The following is a 20,222-nucleotide window of genomic DNA, read 5'->3' on the forward strand; positions in this document are numbered from 1 at the left end:
CCGACAGGGTTCGACGACTTCTCGCATACAAATTTCTGCGCGCATACCGTCGTCGTTAATTGCCTGAAATACGTGGCTGCTACGTTGTCTCCTAATGATCTGTGAGCCTTTTTTTTTAGGGGGTGAGCTTGCGCGGAAGCATTGCTTCGGCGGAGCTCCTTTTAGCCGCTGCCGAATGTTGGCGGTGCATAAAATACATTCCTTTGGGAGCCGTTACGCTTTGCTCCTTTCGAAATTGCAACCCGAATTGTAAGTAATGTCGTACGCGCGCCGTTAAATTAGTGCGTGCGCTCTGTAATTATTAACGCTATTGATGTAAACATGTCGCCCGCTGTTTACGAGGCGGGCGGGCGTGCTCCTCGTTCTGGTCTAAAGTCCCAATTAAGATGTAAGGAAACGTAAATCAGTCATAATCGGAGCGATACATTAGAGTCATTAGGTATTCAACAAGCGAGCGCAACCGTATCGCAGTTGCGATAAAGATGTCTGTTTGCAGGCCGGCAAGATGAGCATGATGAGGAAGGCGCTGATGACGACGGTGAGCCCGCCGCCGCCCACTGCCGGCTCCAAGGTCACCGTCGTCGGCTCCGGAGCCGTCGGCATGGCCTGCGCCTTCTCCATCATGATGGAGGTCAGTCGCGTCGCTCCCAACTCTTTCTACGATTGTCTCAGTTTATATTGCTTTGTAAATTTTCAGCAGTTGTGAAATCTGAACCACGAGAAAGGACGACGTTACCTGATATTGGGCACTGAAATCTGTCAGTGGGGAAAGTTGAAAATTTGTGGCGGACCGGGACTCGTACCCAGAGGTTTCCGTTTCTCGCGAACGGTCGCCTTGGCCAACTCGGCCATCCGGACACGGTCCCTAACGGACTCAAATTTCCGATTTACCCACACATTACCAACGTAGTTTTTGTTCTGGCCCCTGCATTGTAGCTAAATGCAATGATGACCATTACAGCCTGAGGAAGTTGTACTTACCTCAGCAAGCCATCACTATTAACATTTTCACTGCCTCTCTCTTCATTTCCTGCATTCTTCTCAAACGGCTATTCCGCCTCTCCTGTTTGATAAAACACTATGCTAAGCAAGTTCATATTGCGTTCAGCGAATCGTGCAGAATGTCTCTAGCTCCGTAAAACCTACTCCTATACTTAAGCTCTACCGCCTGAATTGCCCATCGGCAACTGGACGGGAGCCACAAAGAGAGCCTGAAGTCCTCCGCATCCGTACAACGCACGCTATTTGGCATTCGACAGGCTTCACAAAGGCTGAAATCAAGAAATAACTTCCGCAGAACAACCTAGGACTACATAAAAAAAACTCAGCGTAAAGTGGAGATACGGTCACTTTCAAAAGCCCACCCTGGGTAGGACCATCAAAAGAACTAACTAGCCCTTCGCCATGTTGAAAGTTAGGTGGTCTGGAAATTCCTCAACAGACTACGAAGAGGAATATGAAGATCGAAAGCTAATATTCTTAAATAGGGATAGACAGTACAGACTGACTTGATCGTTTGTGGTCAGTTCCAGACAACCTAGCACAAGCATCCTTGCCCTAGTTTCCCCGCCCAGAGCAGCCTCAAAGGTCTTGTATCAGCACCCCTTCATACACCTGACGTCGCCTTCTTCTTAGCTAAACCGGACTAACTAATACGCTCTGTATTGTCATACATAATTTCTGTTACAAGTGCCGTAAGTGTAGAATAAACATGTTACCAAAGCTTGTACTTCTTCCTCATTTTCTTAAATAGTTGTTATTTGATGCTTGTGGCATAGACAAAGAAAATGGCAAAATTTACTTGCTTACGAAGGAAGAATTTCGTATCATACCAGCCAAGCTCACTTGCGTTAGGATCACTTCGACTTTTGTGATTTCCTCATTATCAAGATACTACAGAACAAGTGTCTGAAGAGTTCCACACTTATATGTTAACTCGTTTTGTTGAAAAAAATATGGTCATAGTCATTTACTTGATGTAGGATGACAAACAGTTTTTCTTGACACAATTTGAAATTATTTGCAGGCTACCGAAAATACCACTTGTGAAGTGAAGAAAAATCACGTTAAAATTTGAATACAGTAAAGCTCATCCATCTTCCTTCACTATCGATCATATTCACGTTTGTTCCAGTCTTCTGATTTAATATTTTGAATGCGTAAACTGTAAGTAGGCTGTTTAGGTTTTTATTAACGTCACGTAGCGCTCTGTATGAAAATTACTGGCTGTGCTGTGTGCAGTCTGTGGCTGGTGGGCATTGTTGAAATAGTCGCTGTTGTAGTGTTGGGCAGTTGGCTGTTAACAGCGCGTAGCGTTGCGCAGTTGGAGGTTAGCCGCCAGCAGTGGTGGATGTGGGGAGAGAGATGGCGGAGTTTTGAGAGCGGATGATCTGGACGTGTGTCCATCAGAGACAGTAAATTTGTAAGACTGGATGTCATGAATCCGGTCCGGTGTAGATTTTCAACTTTCCCAACTAATGTATTTCAGTGCTCAATGGTAGCTAACGTCTTCCTTTCTTCTGTTACATGTTCATATATCGCTGCATGATGAAAAATGGTGTGTGTTCTTTCTGACATGTCCGAAAGAACAGACACCGAATATATAATTATGAAATATTTTGAACTTACAATTGAGGGCATTAGATGCAAATGCGTGTAAGTGACAATATTGGATATTAGGAGATATGTGTATCATATTGTAGTGAAGCAACCAATCTGTTTTCTGCCAATGGGATATAGTTATATGTGGTGAATTGAACTGCTTCCTAGTGGGCATTTTAAGAACTACTTAACAACTAGTGTTTTTCCTTTGGATGCAAAGCGATGCAATTGCACATACAGGTCCCGGGTTCCCACTGTTTTGTAAACTGATGTAATCAGGTGATTTGTTGCATTAGAATTTGGCAGATTAGAGACTGGCCTTCCATTCAAAACATTAAAGTAGAAGAATGAAAGGAGGTGAACATGTTAACAACTGAGAGAATGGACAACAGGCAATGAAAATGCTAATAGTGATGTTTTTCTGAGGTATGTACAACAATTTCCTCAGTCTATAAATGAGCCCTCATCGCCTGTAGTGACAATGCAAGGTCAAAAGAAGAAGAAAAACATCATTAATTTTCCGATGTACACCATAGAGGGTGCCTTATTGAATGCCATTGACCACAAGTTCCTTATTTCAGGTGACTCCTATATGGAATGATGACTTGTAAGACTACCCTCAGTTATGACATGAATTTTGATTCCATTGACTGAAGATCATGAAACCTAGGACGCCGAAGGTCAGCGATAGTACGTTGAATGTATCTGTTATAACAGAGAAATATCGGAATCTACAGCAGTTACTTCTATTTGTGCCTCCAATTTACAATCTATTCCATAAAGATCTTGAGCGTATATCAAAAACATCTCTTTCCAAAAGATATAGGAGATCACAAGTAAATGGAGTGTCAAGCACATGATCTGGTAGCGATGCAGTGCCTTCTCATGATATTGTGTGGGACTCGGAATAGGCATTTCCCCTTGATAAAGACAAAAGGGAGTGTTTGCATGTGCATGTGCCAAGAGCGTGCTTGGAAACTTTTGTTTCTGGATGTAACATTGTTATTCATTTGCCTTAGTCACTGCATTATGTGCGCAATCGATAAAAGTTATGTGAATGGATTAATATAATATGTTAAAATGGGACCGAATATGGTATTACATTATTGTGGCTGATTCCAGATCTGATATTAATGTAAGTCAAAGGGGTGAAGTATTATCCTTCGAGGCAGAAGGGTGTAAAAGCTAACTAGATTACTGGTAAAAACATTACTGAGCACAACATGATGAATTTAATTCACTGATACTGAATGCCTAAGTTCATTAATAACAATTACTTACGATAGTTACTGTAAGCAATGTAACAAATGAACATAGAATTTTAAATTTGATACAAACTTTGTAGCCCATTTTCTCAAAATCGTGAGTTTGTCACAATCTTTATTTTTAAGCGCCTCAATTAATAGAAAAAATCCAAAATTATGATAGAAAGGACAAAGAAAAAAGAGAGCATCTGAAAAACGAAATTGGAAGAAATAAAGATGATAAATTTTATTAAGTAGGCCTCAGAATGAATTTTCAATCTGCAGCGGTCATTTGGAACTACCTGACAGATTAAAATTATATACTGGACCGCGACTTGAACCTGGAATGTCTTTCGTGGGCAGATACTCTACCAATGGAGCTAATTTTTTTTCAAGTAAATGTGGTACAAAGAACTTTCAACTACAACGTTGTACTAGTGTTGATTCAAAGATTAACCGTTATCAACACATCCTTCAAATTGAAGTGGTCGACTGAATAATGTACAAACACTCTATTTTGTAAGCATTAGACTGATCACTTTATCTGTCGAATGCAAGCGATGTTGGTACGTAGTAATTTCCTATATATCGACAAAAAGCACTCTCTCCTATTAAACTGTCTTCTCTTATCGTGTTTATGTTACTGTTTTCGAATTTAAGCAGACACGTAATACGCAATATCTCAAAATAAGCGCTAGTGGGATTAACACTTATTCCGCCGACCCCTTCAGTTGCACTGCCTGATAAGATAGGCGAAATACCCATAAGGAGAGAAGGGAGCGAGTGAATCTTCACAGGATGAGAACCGAGTCAAATTGACAAAGAACTTGGAAGTATGAGCCCGCTTTTAAGTGTGACGTTGTACCGCTTTCTGGCTAAGATGCGTGCACCGATTCAGTTGGGAAGGGTGTCATTTAACCGTCGTATCCTCTGTTGAGGCCACAACTGTGGTAACAGGTCCTTGATATCCTGGATAATCAATTATTATCGTATGAACACTGAAATGACAGATATTGAGATAAGCGAGCGCGGAATAGGAAAACAACTACAATCGCCTAATAGTGGAAGGGTATCAAAACCATGTGAGATACCTGGAAGATTCTACACAGATTGTGCGAAAGAACTTGTACCCCTACTAGTTTATCGCACGTCGCTGGAGCAACTAAATGTGCCTAGCGACTGGAAAAAAGTGCAGGTCATTCCCACTTTCAAGAAGGGTCGTAGGATAGATGCACATAATTATAAAACCTATACCGCGGACGACAATCTGTTGCAGAATTGTGGATCATGTTTTATGCTCAAGAATTATGAAGTTTTTGGGGAAGGAAAATCTCCTCTACAAAATTCAACATGGATTACGCAAACGGAGATTCTACGAAACCCAGCGCTCTCTGTTCCTTCATGAGATCCACAGTGCCGTAGACAACGGCGCTCAGGTTGATGCCGTGTTCCTTGAATTCAGGAAGGCATTTGACACTATCCCGCACAGCCATTTAGTGATCGAGTATCGGAGCACATTTCCGATTGGATTCAAGACTTCCTTGCAGAGGGAACTCAAACTCGCTCTCAACGGAGCTAAATAGACAGATTTAGAGGTAACCACAGGAGTACTTCAAGAAGTGTGATAGGGCCGTTATTGTTTACAGCGTGTATAAATGATGTAGTAGAAACTATCGAAAGCTCCATAACGCTATTTGCATATGATGCGGTTGTCTTCAGGAAGGTAGCTACGCCAGAAGACAGTATCGATTTGCAAAATTACCTACAGTGAATAAATGAATGGTGAACGGTCTGGCAGTTGACACTGAACGTAAATAAATGTAACATTGCGCGTTCATAGATAATAATATCCACTACTGTGCAACTACACCAGTGATGACAAACTGCTGGAAACAGTATCTACCGTGAAATATCTAGGAGTAACCATCCGGAACGTCCTAAATGGAATGAGCAGATAAACAAGTAGTGAGAAAAGCAGACATCATAATGAGATTCATAGGACGAAACTTGAGGAAATGTAATTCATTCTCGAAAGAAGTGACACACAAAACAATTGTTCGACCGATTTTTGAATACAGCTCATCGCTCTGGGACCCTTGTCAGGTAGGACTAATAGCAGAGATAGAGCAGATCCAACGAAGAGCAGTGCGTTTCGTCACAGGGTGGTTTAGTCGGCGCGAAAGCGTTGCAGAGATGCTCAACAAACTCCAGTGGCAGACGTTATAAGAGTGTCGTGCGTTGCGGAGAGATTTACTATTGAAATTCCGACAGAGTACGATCTGGGAAGAGTCGCACAAGAAATGACTTCCTTCCACATACGATTCGCGAGTTGACTACATCTAGAAAATTTGTGAAATTAGAGCTATACAGAGGTTTACTGCCACGCGCCATTCGCGAATGGAACAAAGAAGAAGAATCAGATAGTGGTACGAGAATTACCCCCCGACACACACCGTCAGATGAATTGCGGAGTGTTGGGAAAGCAGGGTGACGGCGTACGTTATCTTCAATCATAAAGTTTCCCAACAATTAGTAATAAATTGATATTTATTAAGTATGAACAAATACTCAACTTCACAAGTCCGTCAAAATATTAAAGTCCTGTCACTGTGCCTCTCAGTGATGCCTACGTAGAGTCCTGAGCCGGGCTACGAAGCCTAAGTCTCGGAGAGGACGGACGAACACAGCAGCTTGTAGACTCGGCGGTAACTGGAGACTGTACACGACTCGGCGCACTGAAGAGAACTGTTCGCCGTAGCTCAGGGCTTCGGCATGGTTCAATCGCTATCCACATACATCCATGATGTCCATGGGTTGGCAGCTGCGGCCCCTGGCGGACCTCGGCGTAGTTCGTACTGCCACCTCAGCTGCTGAGCTACGAGTGTTTCGAGTGCGGCTTATCGATTGTGGTGCGGTACTCTCTGGAGTCGGGAGTTCCGTCACCACGCGGAGTATTGATGTAGAAGTAGGTAATTTGGCCCTGGCGCTGAGCTGACGTCCGAGTTGGTTCCACACATGCCCAATCGGAGAGAGATCTGGGGATCTTGGTAGCCACCTTATCGTCACGCAGATACTTTATAGAGACAGGTGCCATTTGTGGTCGAGCGTTGTCCTCTTGAAAACAGGCACCACGATATTGTTTCATGACAGGTTACACTGGAGGATGCGGGATATGTGTGATGTTTCGTTGTGCCATCACCATTCCCTCAGTCACTATGAACCGTGATCTGATGACTTCTTATACAATGACTCCAGGAATAACGTCGCTGTGACTCTCCTAACCATCGGAGGAATTGTACCTCTCCCCAGGTCGCCGACATACTCCCCGGGGATGGTCATCCGAGCTAGAACAGAACTGTGATTCATCACTCACTCTATTCATCAAAAGTCCATGCTTCACTATCACAGCATCCCTCGGAACACAGCCGTTAGTGTTTTGGTGTTAATGGCAGCATACGCATGCGACGGTAATTCCTAGTCCTGTTGCTGTCAGGTTTCTACCAGTGATGCACTATGACAGAGAACGTGCAGCAAGTCCATTACTAATTCTCGACGGACAGACGCGCATGTGAAGGGGTTACTATACACTTGGTGCATAATATACCCTACCAAGCCTGGTAAGAACACTAAAATTTTTTTGGTAAAAAGTTATTGTTTATTTGTAGACGCAATCACATTCTTATCACACAGTCATAACCGGTTTCGGCCATGCAATGACCATCTCCAGATTCTATAATATTTAGGTCAAATGTATATAAGATTTAAAATTACAGATCAGATCGTTAAATCAGTAAAATAACATTTCAGAACAAGGAGAAAACATTGCTACAGTTGAAAATAGTAGTAGCACTTGTAGAGAGTATTTCTGACGCCCGATGGCGGTGTATTTCCGGCTATTGCCTGTTTATGCCGTTGTCCATTAGTACGGCAGGGACGACACAGGCAGGACGACGAGTGTAGTGCTTTGCTTCAGGTGACTGGCACGATCCTCCGCCTTAAAGGTTGTTGACGTCTGCTGCGGCTCTCACTAGACAATGCAATACTCGACCGCCGGAAGGCTGCATCCTCAGCTGAAGCACGCTTGTAGTAAAAACGATTCTCTCAGGTGAACGGGTCGTCGTAAATGTAGAAGTAGGCGTCTGTTGCAAATTCATTCTGTTCATTGAGGAGTTCAAATGGTTCAAATGGCTCTGAGCACTATGGGACTCAACTGCTGAGGTCATTAGTCCCCTAGAACTTAGAACTAGTTAAACCTAATTAACCTAAGGACATCACAAACATCCATGCCCGAGGCAGGATTCGAACCTGCGACCGTAGCGGTCTTGCGGTTCCAGACTGCAGCGCCTTTAACCGCACGGCCACTTCGGCTGGCATTCAGGAGTTTGTCAGGTTCTCTGCGACACGTAACATAAATCTCCAGCTGTTCTAAAATGTCTAATCGTTTACTTTTTGTAACTTCATGTAGAATTTGAAGCTGTTCGTCGATGTTACCAATATTATAATCCTCCTTTTGCGTATGTAAGCCTAGCTCTGTCTTATTACTGGGATACGTGTGTTCTTTAAACCTTACCTCACAAAGGTCCTGCCTGTCTGTCCGATATAGCATTTTTCGCATTCATGACATGATATTTTGTAGACCCCCGATTTACTATATTTATTACTTTTCCGTGGCAAGTTATGACGCACTAGTCTTTTTAAATTATCGGAAGTCGTAAATGCAGTTTTAACCCAGTTTCTTCGGAATATATGTTCGATTTTATGTAATGTTTTGCCTATTTATCTTTTTGGCTACTCCCTACTAAATTTCCTAGATCTGACGATTCATAACAAAAATGGTAGGCATGCGTTCCAAATATTTAGGAAACCAAAATGTACGGACGTGATTATTAATACCCACTCCAATCACACACTACGTGAGAAACATGCATATTTTTATTCAATGTTACACAGAATAGTAAGACCTCCATTATTTCAAATTGAAGTGAAAAAAGAACTTGACATATTAAGACAGGCCGCCCTTGCAAATGACTCAGATATAGTTAACTCCGTACATAGCAAAATTAAAAAGAAGATAAAAAGGAGCGAGAAACGGCAGGTAAAACCGACATCCGAAAAGGGTAAGTACGCCACTATGAAATATATAGGCAAAACATCAGATAAAATCGAACACATATTCCGAAGAAACGGGGTTAAAATTGCATTTACGATAATTTAAAAAGACTAGTGCGTCATGACTTGCCACGGAAAATTAATAAATATAGTAAATCGGGGGTCTACAAAATATCATGTCATGAATGCGAAAAATGCTATATCGGACAGACAGGCAGGACCTTTGTGAGGTAAGGTTTAAAGAACACACGTATCCCAGTAATAAGACAGAGCTAGACTTACATACGCAAAAGGAGGATTATAATATTGGTAATATCGATGAACAGCTTCAAATTCTACAAGAAGTTACAAAAAGTAAACGATTAGACATTTTAGAACAGCTGGAGATTTATGTTACGAGACGCAGAGAACCTGACAAACTCCTCAATGAACAGAACTAATCTGCAACAGACGCCTACTTCAACATTTACGACGATCTGTTCACCTGAGCCTACGGTCGCAGGTTCGAATCCTGCCTCGGGCATGGATGTGTGTGATGTCCTTAGGTTAGTTAGGTTTAAGTAGTTCTAAGTTCTAGGGGACTGATGACCAAAGAAGTTAAGTCCCATAGTGCTCAGAGCCATTTGAACCATTTCACCTGAGCGATACGGTTTTACTGCATACGTGCTTCACCTGAGGATGGGGCCTTCCGGCGGGCGTCAGAAATATACTCTACAAGTGCTACTACTATTTTCATCTATAGCAATGTTTTCTCCTTGTTCTGAAATGTTATTCACTGATTTAACGATTTGTTCTGTAATTTTAAATTTTATTAACATTTGACCTAAATATTAATAGTAAATTTGTCATATTTTAGGCTTTTGAAAAATAAAGACTATCTTATAGAGGACGCGCGCATATAGCGCTAAGAGGGGGAAAAAATCTAACAAATTTTTATATCTATATAAGACCGATGTTTTACATTTTATAGCTAGTTTGACAACGCATGAACCTGTGTTCAGTTATGCGTCTTTAGGTATGAACTATTTGTATTTCGCATAAATTCAGTTGGATTACTAATAAGCCTGTTAAGTATTGCACTTATTTTTAGGTTTTAATATAAATTTTCTTTTGTATTGTTATATAATCTGAAGATGGTCATTGTATGGCTGAAACCGGTTATGACTGTGTCAGAACAATATGATTGCGACTATAAATAAACAAAAATTTTTTACAAAATAATCAATCACTCACTCCATTGACAAAATGTCGTTTTTTCCAAGAACACTACACATGAACAGTACTAATGCACACTCTGGAGGCCGTTCTTCCTGCCATACGGAATTGCATCTTTTTAATGATTTACATACCCGCCGATAATGTGTATGTGTACGAAGTCACATTGACATCGGACCAAGTCTTCTGGGTCCTTCACTTTCTTTTGTCAGCCAGCGTATTTACACTGAGCCAGGAATTTTTTTTAAAAAAGTGGAGATACCCTCACAGCCTTACTTCCGGTGTTATCTCCCTCGTACTTTACAACCTTCACAGAAATTCTCCCACATACTTTGCAAGATTAGCACTTCTGAAAGGAACGATATTCAGGAGAAATGGCTTAGCCACGGACTAAGGAATTGTTTCCAGAATGGATTTCCACTTGGCAGCGGAATGTGCGCTAGTACGAAACTTGATGCTGATCCTACAAGGTATGCAGGAGAACTTCTGTGAAGTTTGGATGGTAGGAGAGAAGGGCTAGCGGAAGTAAAGCTCTAGTACATAGATAGCCCACGAGGAGACCACGTGGCGACGGAGTTTTGTACTTTTTTATATTTATGTTTCGCGAAGTTCAGAACTGAAATATCGATTTCCTAATGCATTTCGATACAGCTCTCGAAAATTCTCGAGAAAAATAATCAAATATCTTTAATACCCTAGAGTAAAAACGATTTTTCGACAGGTCCTGGCTTCCATTCCCAGCCGATGCAGATTTCTAAACAAAGGTGCATATTCTATGAGCATTTCCGTGCAGTGTAGAATGCATAAATATAAAAAAAATCAGTACGTTCGAGACTGGATCACTGGTTCAAGTCTCGTTTCGGTCATTATTTCTTTCGTTCAATCAGGATACATAAGTCTACTTATTTCTAATTAGATATCACATACAAAAATCCAGTTTTCGTAGCAAATACAACTTTTTTTACTGCCGATCTTTTATAAAAAAATGGTTAATAAAAGTTCTTAAAGTTAAAAAGCATTAGAAACTATTTTTTTCGTCTTTATGTATTTTCAATTTCACAGAGATGGTCGTGGAACAGGCACCTTTGTTTAAAAATTTACCACGGCCAGGACACGAGAGCATTTGACGCAAAAGCTAATGATTATGGGTTTGAGTCTCGGTCCAGCACACAGTTTTAATTTGCCAGGATGATCAAATTAACACACACTCTGCTACAGAGTGGAATTACAACATGAAGATCAGGATAAAACGCATTAACTGAAACTCACTACTAGTGAACAAGTGATTTGGTATAGGATGTTTATTGGAGTGTGGCTGTGAAATTTGGGATATGATGCTGACAGGCGGAAAGTGCTTACAAGCGATGGAAATTTGTCTTTGGAAAAGGCTATCAAGGAACATCTTGACATAAGGAAAATACAATGAAGATAATCTGAAAGAGATAAAAGAGCAGAGAAACATCTTAACAACTATTCAGAAAAGGAAAGCATTACTTTTTGGACATTTATTTTGACAAGTCTTAACAGGCGTGTTGTAAAGGCAATATTTAGGGAGAAAACCAAGATGAGGCCAGGAAAGAAATGGCCCAAGACCTATTAGAAGTAACAAAGTGCCAAAATTATCAAGAAATATAGCGAACAAAACAAAATAGGAGAGGGCAGTTGTAGACGTACGTTACAGCCTTTAGATGATGAAGATGACGATAGCTATCGATATAGTACGCATTAAAAACTGGATATTTAAAAAAAATAATGTCTAAAGTTTCGTTTATTACGCAATAACATTTGTTGCTCCCAGTCACGATTTCTTTATTCATTCCCCGCACAAGGCGCTTCGGAAAGTAATTCTGATTATCAAAAGGTGTTTTTTTGGTGTATTTTGAGATTTCTACGCGTGACATTTGCGATGTGTGACTCTGACGTATTCTGGTGACGTTACTGAGATGTAAACAGGCGTATCCTTTTATTTCTAGTGCACTTTTCTCTACTGATGAAGGCGAATTTGGTAGTAACTTTCACTTACTGATTTGTTGTAGTGTCATGCAGAAATTCACAGATACACCGTCCGTCCAAAAAGTTTCCAGACTGATATTATTCCTGACGTAAAAGTGACGTCAGCTCAGTAACTACGGTGGCAGCGTGAACTAAGTACTGTGAACAACGGGTGTGCATTCGATCAGTCAGTTGCGAGCAGGCAGTGTTATGTAGTGGGCGTGAACCGTAGAGTGTCAACGTTGTTGTGTCACTTATCGCAGTGGAGCAACGTCTTTTAGTAAAGCATTCAAGACGTTCTCCAGAATGTTCAGAAGAAGAAAAATGTGTGTGCAAAGTTTCTCCCTCACATCTTGATTCCTGAACAAAAACAACGACGCGTGTACGCCTACTACGACTTGGCTGAAATCTAAAACACGGACAATTCCTTTATGGAAAGAAATTCCTCACGGATGACGAGATCTCATGTTATCAATATGAACTTAATACAAAACGACAAAGTGCAGAAATTCACGTGAATATTAAACACTTTGACGACATAACCGACATTCAGACCAATGTGATGCGCGAGTTGAACAGCATCCCAAAGGAGGACTTTTCAGACAGTTTCACGTGGTAATATGAACGTTCTGTGCTCTGTACTGAAATGGGAGGACACTGTGTAGAACATGGGAAGCATTAAAACCACCATCTTAACTTTTCTCTAGTTTCAATTAATGCAGGCTCGGAGTTTTTGGACTGGCAGGGTATTACACATCACTTACAGAGTTCACATCTACAGCACACATAACAATGGAAAACACACATAAGCAGTCACAAAAACACGTAACGTATCGTCAACCAAAAAGTCACATAAAAGTGTTACGTATTGTCAGTCGTAAAGTATTGTCAATTAAGGTTATATCTGTAGAATAAGATCCATTAGTAATTACAAAATCGTGCATGTTTACATTACAGTAAAGCCACCAGAATAATGCAGCAGCTCAAAAATCGCAAACATCGCCCTTGAATGACATAGTAAGTGAGAAATGCACTTGATAATGAAAATTACTGTCGAAACGCTTCGTGAGGAAAATCAATAAAGAAATACCGTGACTGGTTGCAATAGATGTTATTGAATGCCAAGTTCATTGTTTTACGGACACAGGCTTACAACAATGATTTCATAATGGATAAAACTGAATAAAATAATATCTATACTTGCATTATAAACTGAAACACCTCACCTACAAACTTTTACAACATCAAACGCCAATAGCATTAGTTCAAGGAACAAGATTTGCTCATGAATATGCTTCTGAGTCTCTGTGTTACATGACCCTTAAAGCTGAATTTGGCAAGCGCGTGGTGAAGTGTAGACCACTTCTTGGTTCAGGGATTATTGTCGGTAAAATGTTCCTAGATTATGTCACAGACTTTTCCTGCTCGAACAGCTGAATGTAAACCCTGACTTTCGAAGTATGAAGAAAATCTACACCATCGTAAATGTGCATGCTGCACTCATTCAGACTAACAACACAAACCCAGGTGGAGCAGATGAATTTTGGAAGGAACTGGAAGGTGTTATCAGTAAGATTTCAGAAAAGCTTACGGTCATACTGTTTGGGGATCTTCAAGTACAAAACTTTAAAGAGAGAAAATTCCAAAATATGATAGGATAGTATCCTTCTCACCGTAGAACAAATCGAAGTGGAGAAATACTCATAAAGATTTGCAAGGCATTCAGTCTAATCATCAAATCAACTTTCTTCAGATACCTGTTGATGAAAAAGAAAACTTGGACGTCCTCGTACCCTAACAGACCATGTCACTGTCGGAAAGAAAGCAAACGGGTGATTTAGAACGTTCTGATATTTGCCATTCTCGACTCTAGTTATAGATAGAGGTTAAACACCTTTATTGTAACACTAGGAAATCCCAGCAGAGAAATGTCAACAGCTCCGACACAGAGAAGCTCAGGTCTAGCAAATAGTTCATCCACAAGTTGGAGTCCCAAACGAGATAACCTGGAAGCAACTTCGTCTAGACAACAAACAAAATAGTCCCTCTAATAAAACCGAAGTAACACACAAGGGGGAAGTGCGAATGTGATGTGGTTTTGAGGCAGGCTGCATGGCAGAAACGGAACTCGCAGAATATCCAAAATAATTGGACGAAATCACGGGCGCGACAAAATATGCTGCCAAAAAATGTGAGAAACTACCTGAATTGTATAAGAAACAATATATTTACACGCGAAGGTAGTTTGGTAATGAAAAAAATGAGATAATATTAGCATTGGATCATCGACACTATACAACGTATACAACGTATTGCAATCCTGTTACTCTACCTAAGAAAATTTGTGTCCGATGAAAACCATTGGCGAGTTTGTGGGGGCAGTAAATAGGAATTCTGGAGATCTTTCAGAGTCATACCTTAGGGATGAAAAATACTTTCTTCAAAGGACACCTCGCCGTAAAGTAAGTAGGTGAGTGTGTGTGAGGCTGGCCAGACTTAAGCTAGTCAACTGTAACAGAAATTTAATGTATTTTATTGTTCTATTTTTAAATCATGTCTCTCAATTTTTATATGATGTAGACGTTTTCTGAAATGACTAACATTACTTCGGCAAATAAATGCTTTTTCAGATGTAAAAACATGTTCTAAGGTACATGACGGTCATGTACCCAGGAACAAATTATTGAAATTTAAAACAGTTGCAATTGAAAATAATATTGGGAACACTGTATTTAGCCATCTACCTGTTACATTCTTAATCTGCCACACGCCAATAATCAGTAAGAGAGGTCAAATTAAGCAGAAGTATTACGAAAAACCAGTTACTAGCTAGGTACATTTTGAAACTGAAGCCGTTGTAAACTAACACAAATTTTCATTTTCAAGATAAGTAAAATTTTTAAGACATTAACTAAAGTCAATTAATTTGTAAATACTTCACTTTCTATGGTAAAAGACTGTCTTCTGTTTCAAAGTATAAGATGATGCACAGCTGGCGAAGTATGGGTTTGGCATTCACACGTTATTTAACTAGTTTGATAATATATAGAGTTTTAATTGTCGTAAAATTCTGCAACTGAAAAATTAACAATATATCCTAAATAGTTTTAGTGTATTCTAAAGCACTCAAATGTGTAGAAATCGAAATATTTACAAGTCATTCAGAAAACACAACTTCATATCCAGCAACAACAAAACCTGCAGAATATGGCAGAGATCGATATGGCGGTGTCTGTGCGTGTTCGTTCATGTGATTCTAAAATCAGTCAAATACCGACCAAAAAATATCCTGTGTTCCCACGTAGGCTATCCAGTAGGTAAGGTAGGGGGGCTCAAATTTCGTCAACTTAGTACTTTAGGACCTGTATAAGTTGTGAAAGATTACGGAAACTACAAATTGTTATCCATATATTTCTCAATTTATGCTTCACTTGAAGCCAAGGTACAATAAAACTGTTGTAACATACTAACGCCAGTATTTGACACAAACATCAACACTGCAGAAACAGAAATACTAGAAAAGTGTTCGTAATTTAGTCCCCAACAAAAATTCTCTGAAATACTATTAATTTAAATCTGATTTTCCTTTCTAAGAGTGCGAGGCAATTTCCCTACTACCTCACGAATGAAAAATCTTAACAAGTTTTTTCAGCGTTTCAAAGCTGTGTACTAAATGAATCTGTATGTCTGACTAGATAAACAACATGTTTCGGGTCACAAACAAAGCATTTTGTGCAACGAATCCGTTTCTCTCACCTTGCTTTTTCCCAAATCAAAGAAGTGAAACAATCTTCATAAATAGCAAACAAAATCAGGGTTAAATAAGAGTTATAAATTGTGTCCTTAGGACGAAAATGGGAAGTGCACGGGGTCGAAATTACGAACACCCCCAAATTTATTGTACAGGGTGAACATTAATAAATCGTTTCATGGTAGATGGCGCTGACGAATGACACTTCCTCTGACCAAGTACGTGTGTTTCTTCTGTTTTGCAGGCTGTGGGACTGACGCAACGTACTATAAGCAGCAGAATGGTCGGGCATTCATGTCGGAACAAGCCGAGATGGTGTTTGTGTACGGTCAAGCATATGGAAACCGTCGAAAAGACAGCACGGCTATACGAAAACAAGTACCCTCACACACAACGTTTCAAGCCCTTTTTGGGCGTTTGTGTAACTATGGGTCCTTTCAGACAGACGAATGTGGAGAGACGTGGTGGACTGTGCTTAAACCAGCTTTGGAGGACCGGGTTCTCCAGGATATTGAGACGAAACCTAGTACAATCTCGAGGCAAGAGGTCTGCCAACATGATATAAGCCAAAGTACGATTACGTATATCCTGCATGAGAACCGATACTATCCCTATCACTTGCAATCCTATGGAAACTATACTCTGAACATATGTTGTGACGTGAATGCTATACAGCTCTGTACTATGTTCCAAGACGATTTGTTGTCGTTGCACGCACATCGTCCATTTCCAGACACATATTCGTAGGACCTGTTTTTCATCCATTTTCAGTCAGGAATACGTCTCTGAAGTTTGTCACTTTTATAACTGTTCTCTCTGTACTATCATCTAGGTACAACATTCCACCCCAACCTATCTCAGTTGAAAACTACAGTATTCACTATACGAGGGTGCAATGTCCGAGAGTTGGCACCGCCGGCGCGTATGGAGGTCATGTTTAGTTAGTAGCATCTTTGGAAAGAATGCACACCAAGTTTCAGCCATATTGTCAGATTTCTTTGTGTTTGGCATTCGTGTGAATCAAGGAAGTCGAGTGATTGTCAAAAAATGGAAGAAAAAGAATTTCGTGTGGTGATTAAACATTACTTTATGAAAAGTAAAACGCCTCAGGAGACTAAAGAGAAACTTGATAAACATTACGGTGACTTTGCACCTTCGACTAGAACAGTTTATAAGTGGTTTCAAAATTTTCGCTGTGGCCATATGGGTACAAGTGATGCTGAACGTTCTGGACGTCCTGTGGAGGTTACGATTCCAGAAATCATTGATGAAATCCATGATGTGGTGATTGATGACAGAAGAGTTAGGGTGCGTGAGATTGCTAGTGCTGTGGGCATCTCGAATGATCGGGTACATAGTATTTTGCATAAACATGAGGACATGAGAAAGCTATCCGCAAGATTGGTTCCTCGATTGCTCACGCTTGACCAAAAACGGAATCGTGTATAGTGTTGCAAGGATAGTTTGCAGCTGTCCAGGAGGAATCCTCAGGACTTTAAGCGTCGTTTCGTCACTGTGGATGAAACATGCATACATTACTATACTCCTGAGACCAAACAACAATCTAAACAATGGGTTACCAAGGAAGAATCTGCACCAAAAAAGGCGAGGAGCATTCCTTCGGCCGGAAAGGTTATGGCGACTGTCTTTTGGGATTCGCAAGGGATAATCCTCATTGACTGTCTGAAGAAGGGTAAAACTATTACAGGTGAATATTATTCACCGTTATTGGACCGTTTGAAAACCGAGCTGCAAGAAAAACGCCTGCGATGGGACCGCAAAAAAGTCCTTTTCCATCACGAGAATGCACCAGCACACACCTCAGCAGTTGTGGTCGCAAAATTAATGGAAATAGGATTCCAACTCGTTTCACATCCCCCTATTCTCCAGACTTGGCTCCCTCGGAATACTATTCGTTCCACAATTTGAAGAAATGGCTGGCGGGAAAAAGATTTTATTCAAACGAGGAGGTGATTGCCGCAACTAATAGCTATTTTGCAGACTTGGATAATTCCTATTATTCGGAAGGGATCAACAAATTAGAACAGCGTTGGACGAAGTGTATAAGTCTAAAAGGAGACTATGTCGAAAAATAAAAAAAATGTTTACCCCAAACACGTAAGTAGTTTTTATTTTTGCACGGACTTTTCAAACGCCCCTCGTAAGTTGGGTTAATTTTCTCCTTGCAACTATATATTCAGTACAAGCGTTCGATAGGTGTATTTCAGTATTGTTTCATTGAAAGTCCTTAGCAAAGCTGACACATGTGATTAGATCTACAGAGTTTAACCACATCAGTTAAGAACCATTCGCTAATCGGACTAGTCGGTGATAATTACATTTACGAGTATTTACCGTCCCTGCACCGGCTGACTCTCCTGGCTGAAAATAATTAATAGTTTCCCGAAAGAGCAAAGCGAATGTACAAGAAAACCTGACGCGGTGGCGGGCCAGCGGGTGAGACGACGCCGTGTCAGGCGATCTGCCATTCGTCTTCCCGGCACACCTGCGTTGCTCATTACGCGAATAAGTGAGGTGCGTGCCGTATATTTCGTGAAATCGCATTATGCCAGCCGGCGAGGCTACTTGGCGGAGAGCGGGAGGGTCGTTAAGCGGCCTGTGACAGGCGGCGCGGCCGGCGTGCCGTGTGATAGCCCTAACAAAGCGGCCAGATAGCGCCTCGCCTCCTACCCGGCGCTCATTAGGCCAGGCGCTTCCCGCTGCCCGACACCCCGCCTAATCAACACAACAGACGCCAAAAAAGACATACAAATGCCTCCGTAGTAACATTTTTCGGCGCTGTTCGCCGCAGCGAGCAGAACCGTCCGCAGCACCTGTTCGCATACTCCCGTAATTTCCTGCAGCGACGTCAATTACGCGAATCGCACCTGACAAAGAGATTACGAGACGACGTTAAAATAAAACGGCAGCCGTATCAATTTCGAATCACTGGACAGCTGCTAATCGATCCTGTTGCCGGGGAGTCGACGATTATTCGATCGTCATCATTAACGCTCAGTCCTCGACAGTGGTTGGAATTACTTTCATTAACGGACTGAGGTCTCTTACACTGCTGGGCAGTAAAACCGAAACACCGGAAAGGAATGAAATAACGGAATTATAGCTATTGTGGGTATTCTTATCGAACGGGACTGACGGAGGCCATCAAAAAAGTTCAAAGAAGAACAGTTCGTTTTGTATTACTGTTACCGTGAATGACCGAAATTGGAGAATGTCGACTTTCACCGGTGAATGTCAACAGATACCAAATAAGTCGGTGAAAAATTTTATTACGTTGTTGTACATTCGAACCCTCTCCAATGTGTGTCGACAATCACAGATATGCTCTGGTCGAGGTCCAAAACAGAAGAGTCAAAAAACAAGCGACTGGCTCTCTCCCGCCAAATCCTTTGTTCTACTCGGAGTCAATCAGCTTTATCAGTCTTATGCAAGCTTTGATATCGCGAGCAACGTTTTCTTGATATTTTTCCGATACCCTAATTTATACTAAATGGGTACTGCACTATTAGTGATCTTTTTCATGAAAAGTTAAATGCATCAATTGCGGGTAAACGAGAAGACAATTGTTTTTATTTTTCTCAAGGAAAGTATTCTAAAATACTTTCTGAAGTGGTTTCTGCTAAAATTAAATGCAACACAGTTTTGGATTACAGACGATTAAAACGTTTTGATGTTTTAAAAATTAGCGATGAAGAGAAGTTAATTGTACCATACACTACATACACTATTATGTTATCAATGAAGAATTGTACAGTATACTATATGAAACTCAAATCAGAATAGCCCACGGAGGAAGAACACATATGCTTAAAGAGTTGCAAGTTAAATACAAAAATATTACATATGAAGTTGTAATGTATTTAAATTTATGCAAACAGTGTCAAATGAAACACAGTGCACCTAAGAACGGTATTGTTGTGAAGCCAGTGGATAGTTCTGAAATAAACTCAAGATGTCAAATTGATCTGATAGAGCTGCAGTCAAACAGAGATGGCGAATATAAGTTCGTAATCGTGTATCAAGATCATTTAACTAAGTTTGTCCAGTTACGACCTTTGAAAACTAAAAGAGCTGAAGAACTAGCGCATCACGTTCTTTCAATATTTTTGACATTTGGTGCACCTGCAATATTGCAATCAGATAATGGTAGAGAATTTAGTAATCAAGTCATATCCGAAGTATGCGCTATATGGAAAGATGTTAAAATAGTTCATGGAAAGCCTCGTCAAAGACAAACACAAGGCTCAGTTGAAAGGGCACGGATGAACGATAACGATACAAATAAATGG

The 20,222-nt window shown here is 40.7% G+C and overlaps 1 protein-coding gene across 1 annotated transcript in view; it reads left to right on the forward strand.

Annotated features, from left to right (window-relative positions):
* The first annotated feature begins 505 nt into the window (after positions 1-505).
* The window catches only part of LOC126481968 (L-lactate dehydrogenase-like), a 282,518-nt gene continuing 262,801 nt past the window's right edge, over positions 506-20,222 (forward strand). The window contains exon 1 of the mRNA XM_050105932.1: positions 506-631. Coding sequence (XP_049961889.1) covers positions 506-631 — 126 coding nt within the window. The remainder of the gene's footprint in view (positions 632-20,222) is intronic.

Source organism: Schistocerca serialis, chromosome 5 (genome assembly GCF_023864345.2).
Source record: "Schistocerca serialis cubense isolate TAMUIC-IGC-003099 chromosome 5, iqSchSeri2.2, whole genome shotgun sequence".
Taxonomy (NCBI): Eukaryota; Metazoa; Arthropoda; class Insecta; order Orthoptera; family Acrididae; genus Schistocerca; species Schistocerca serialis.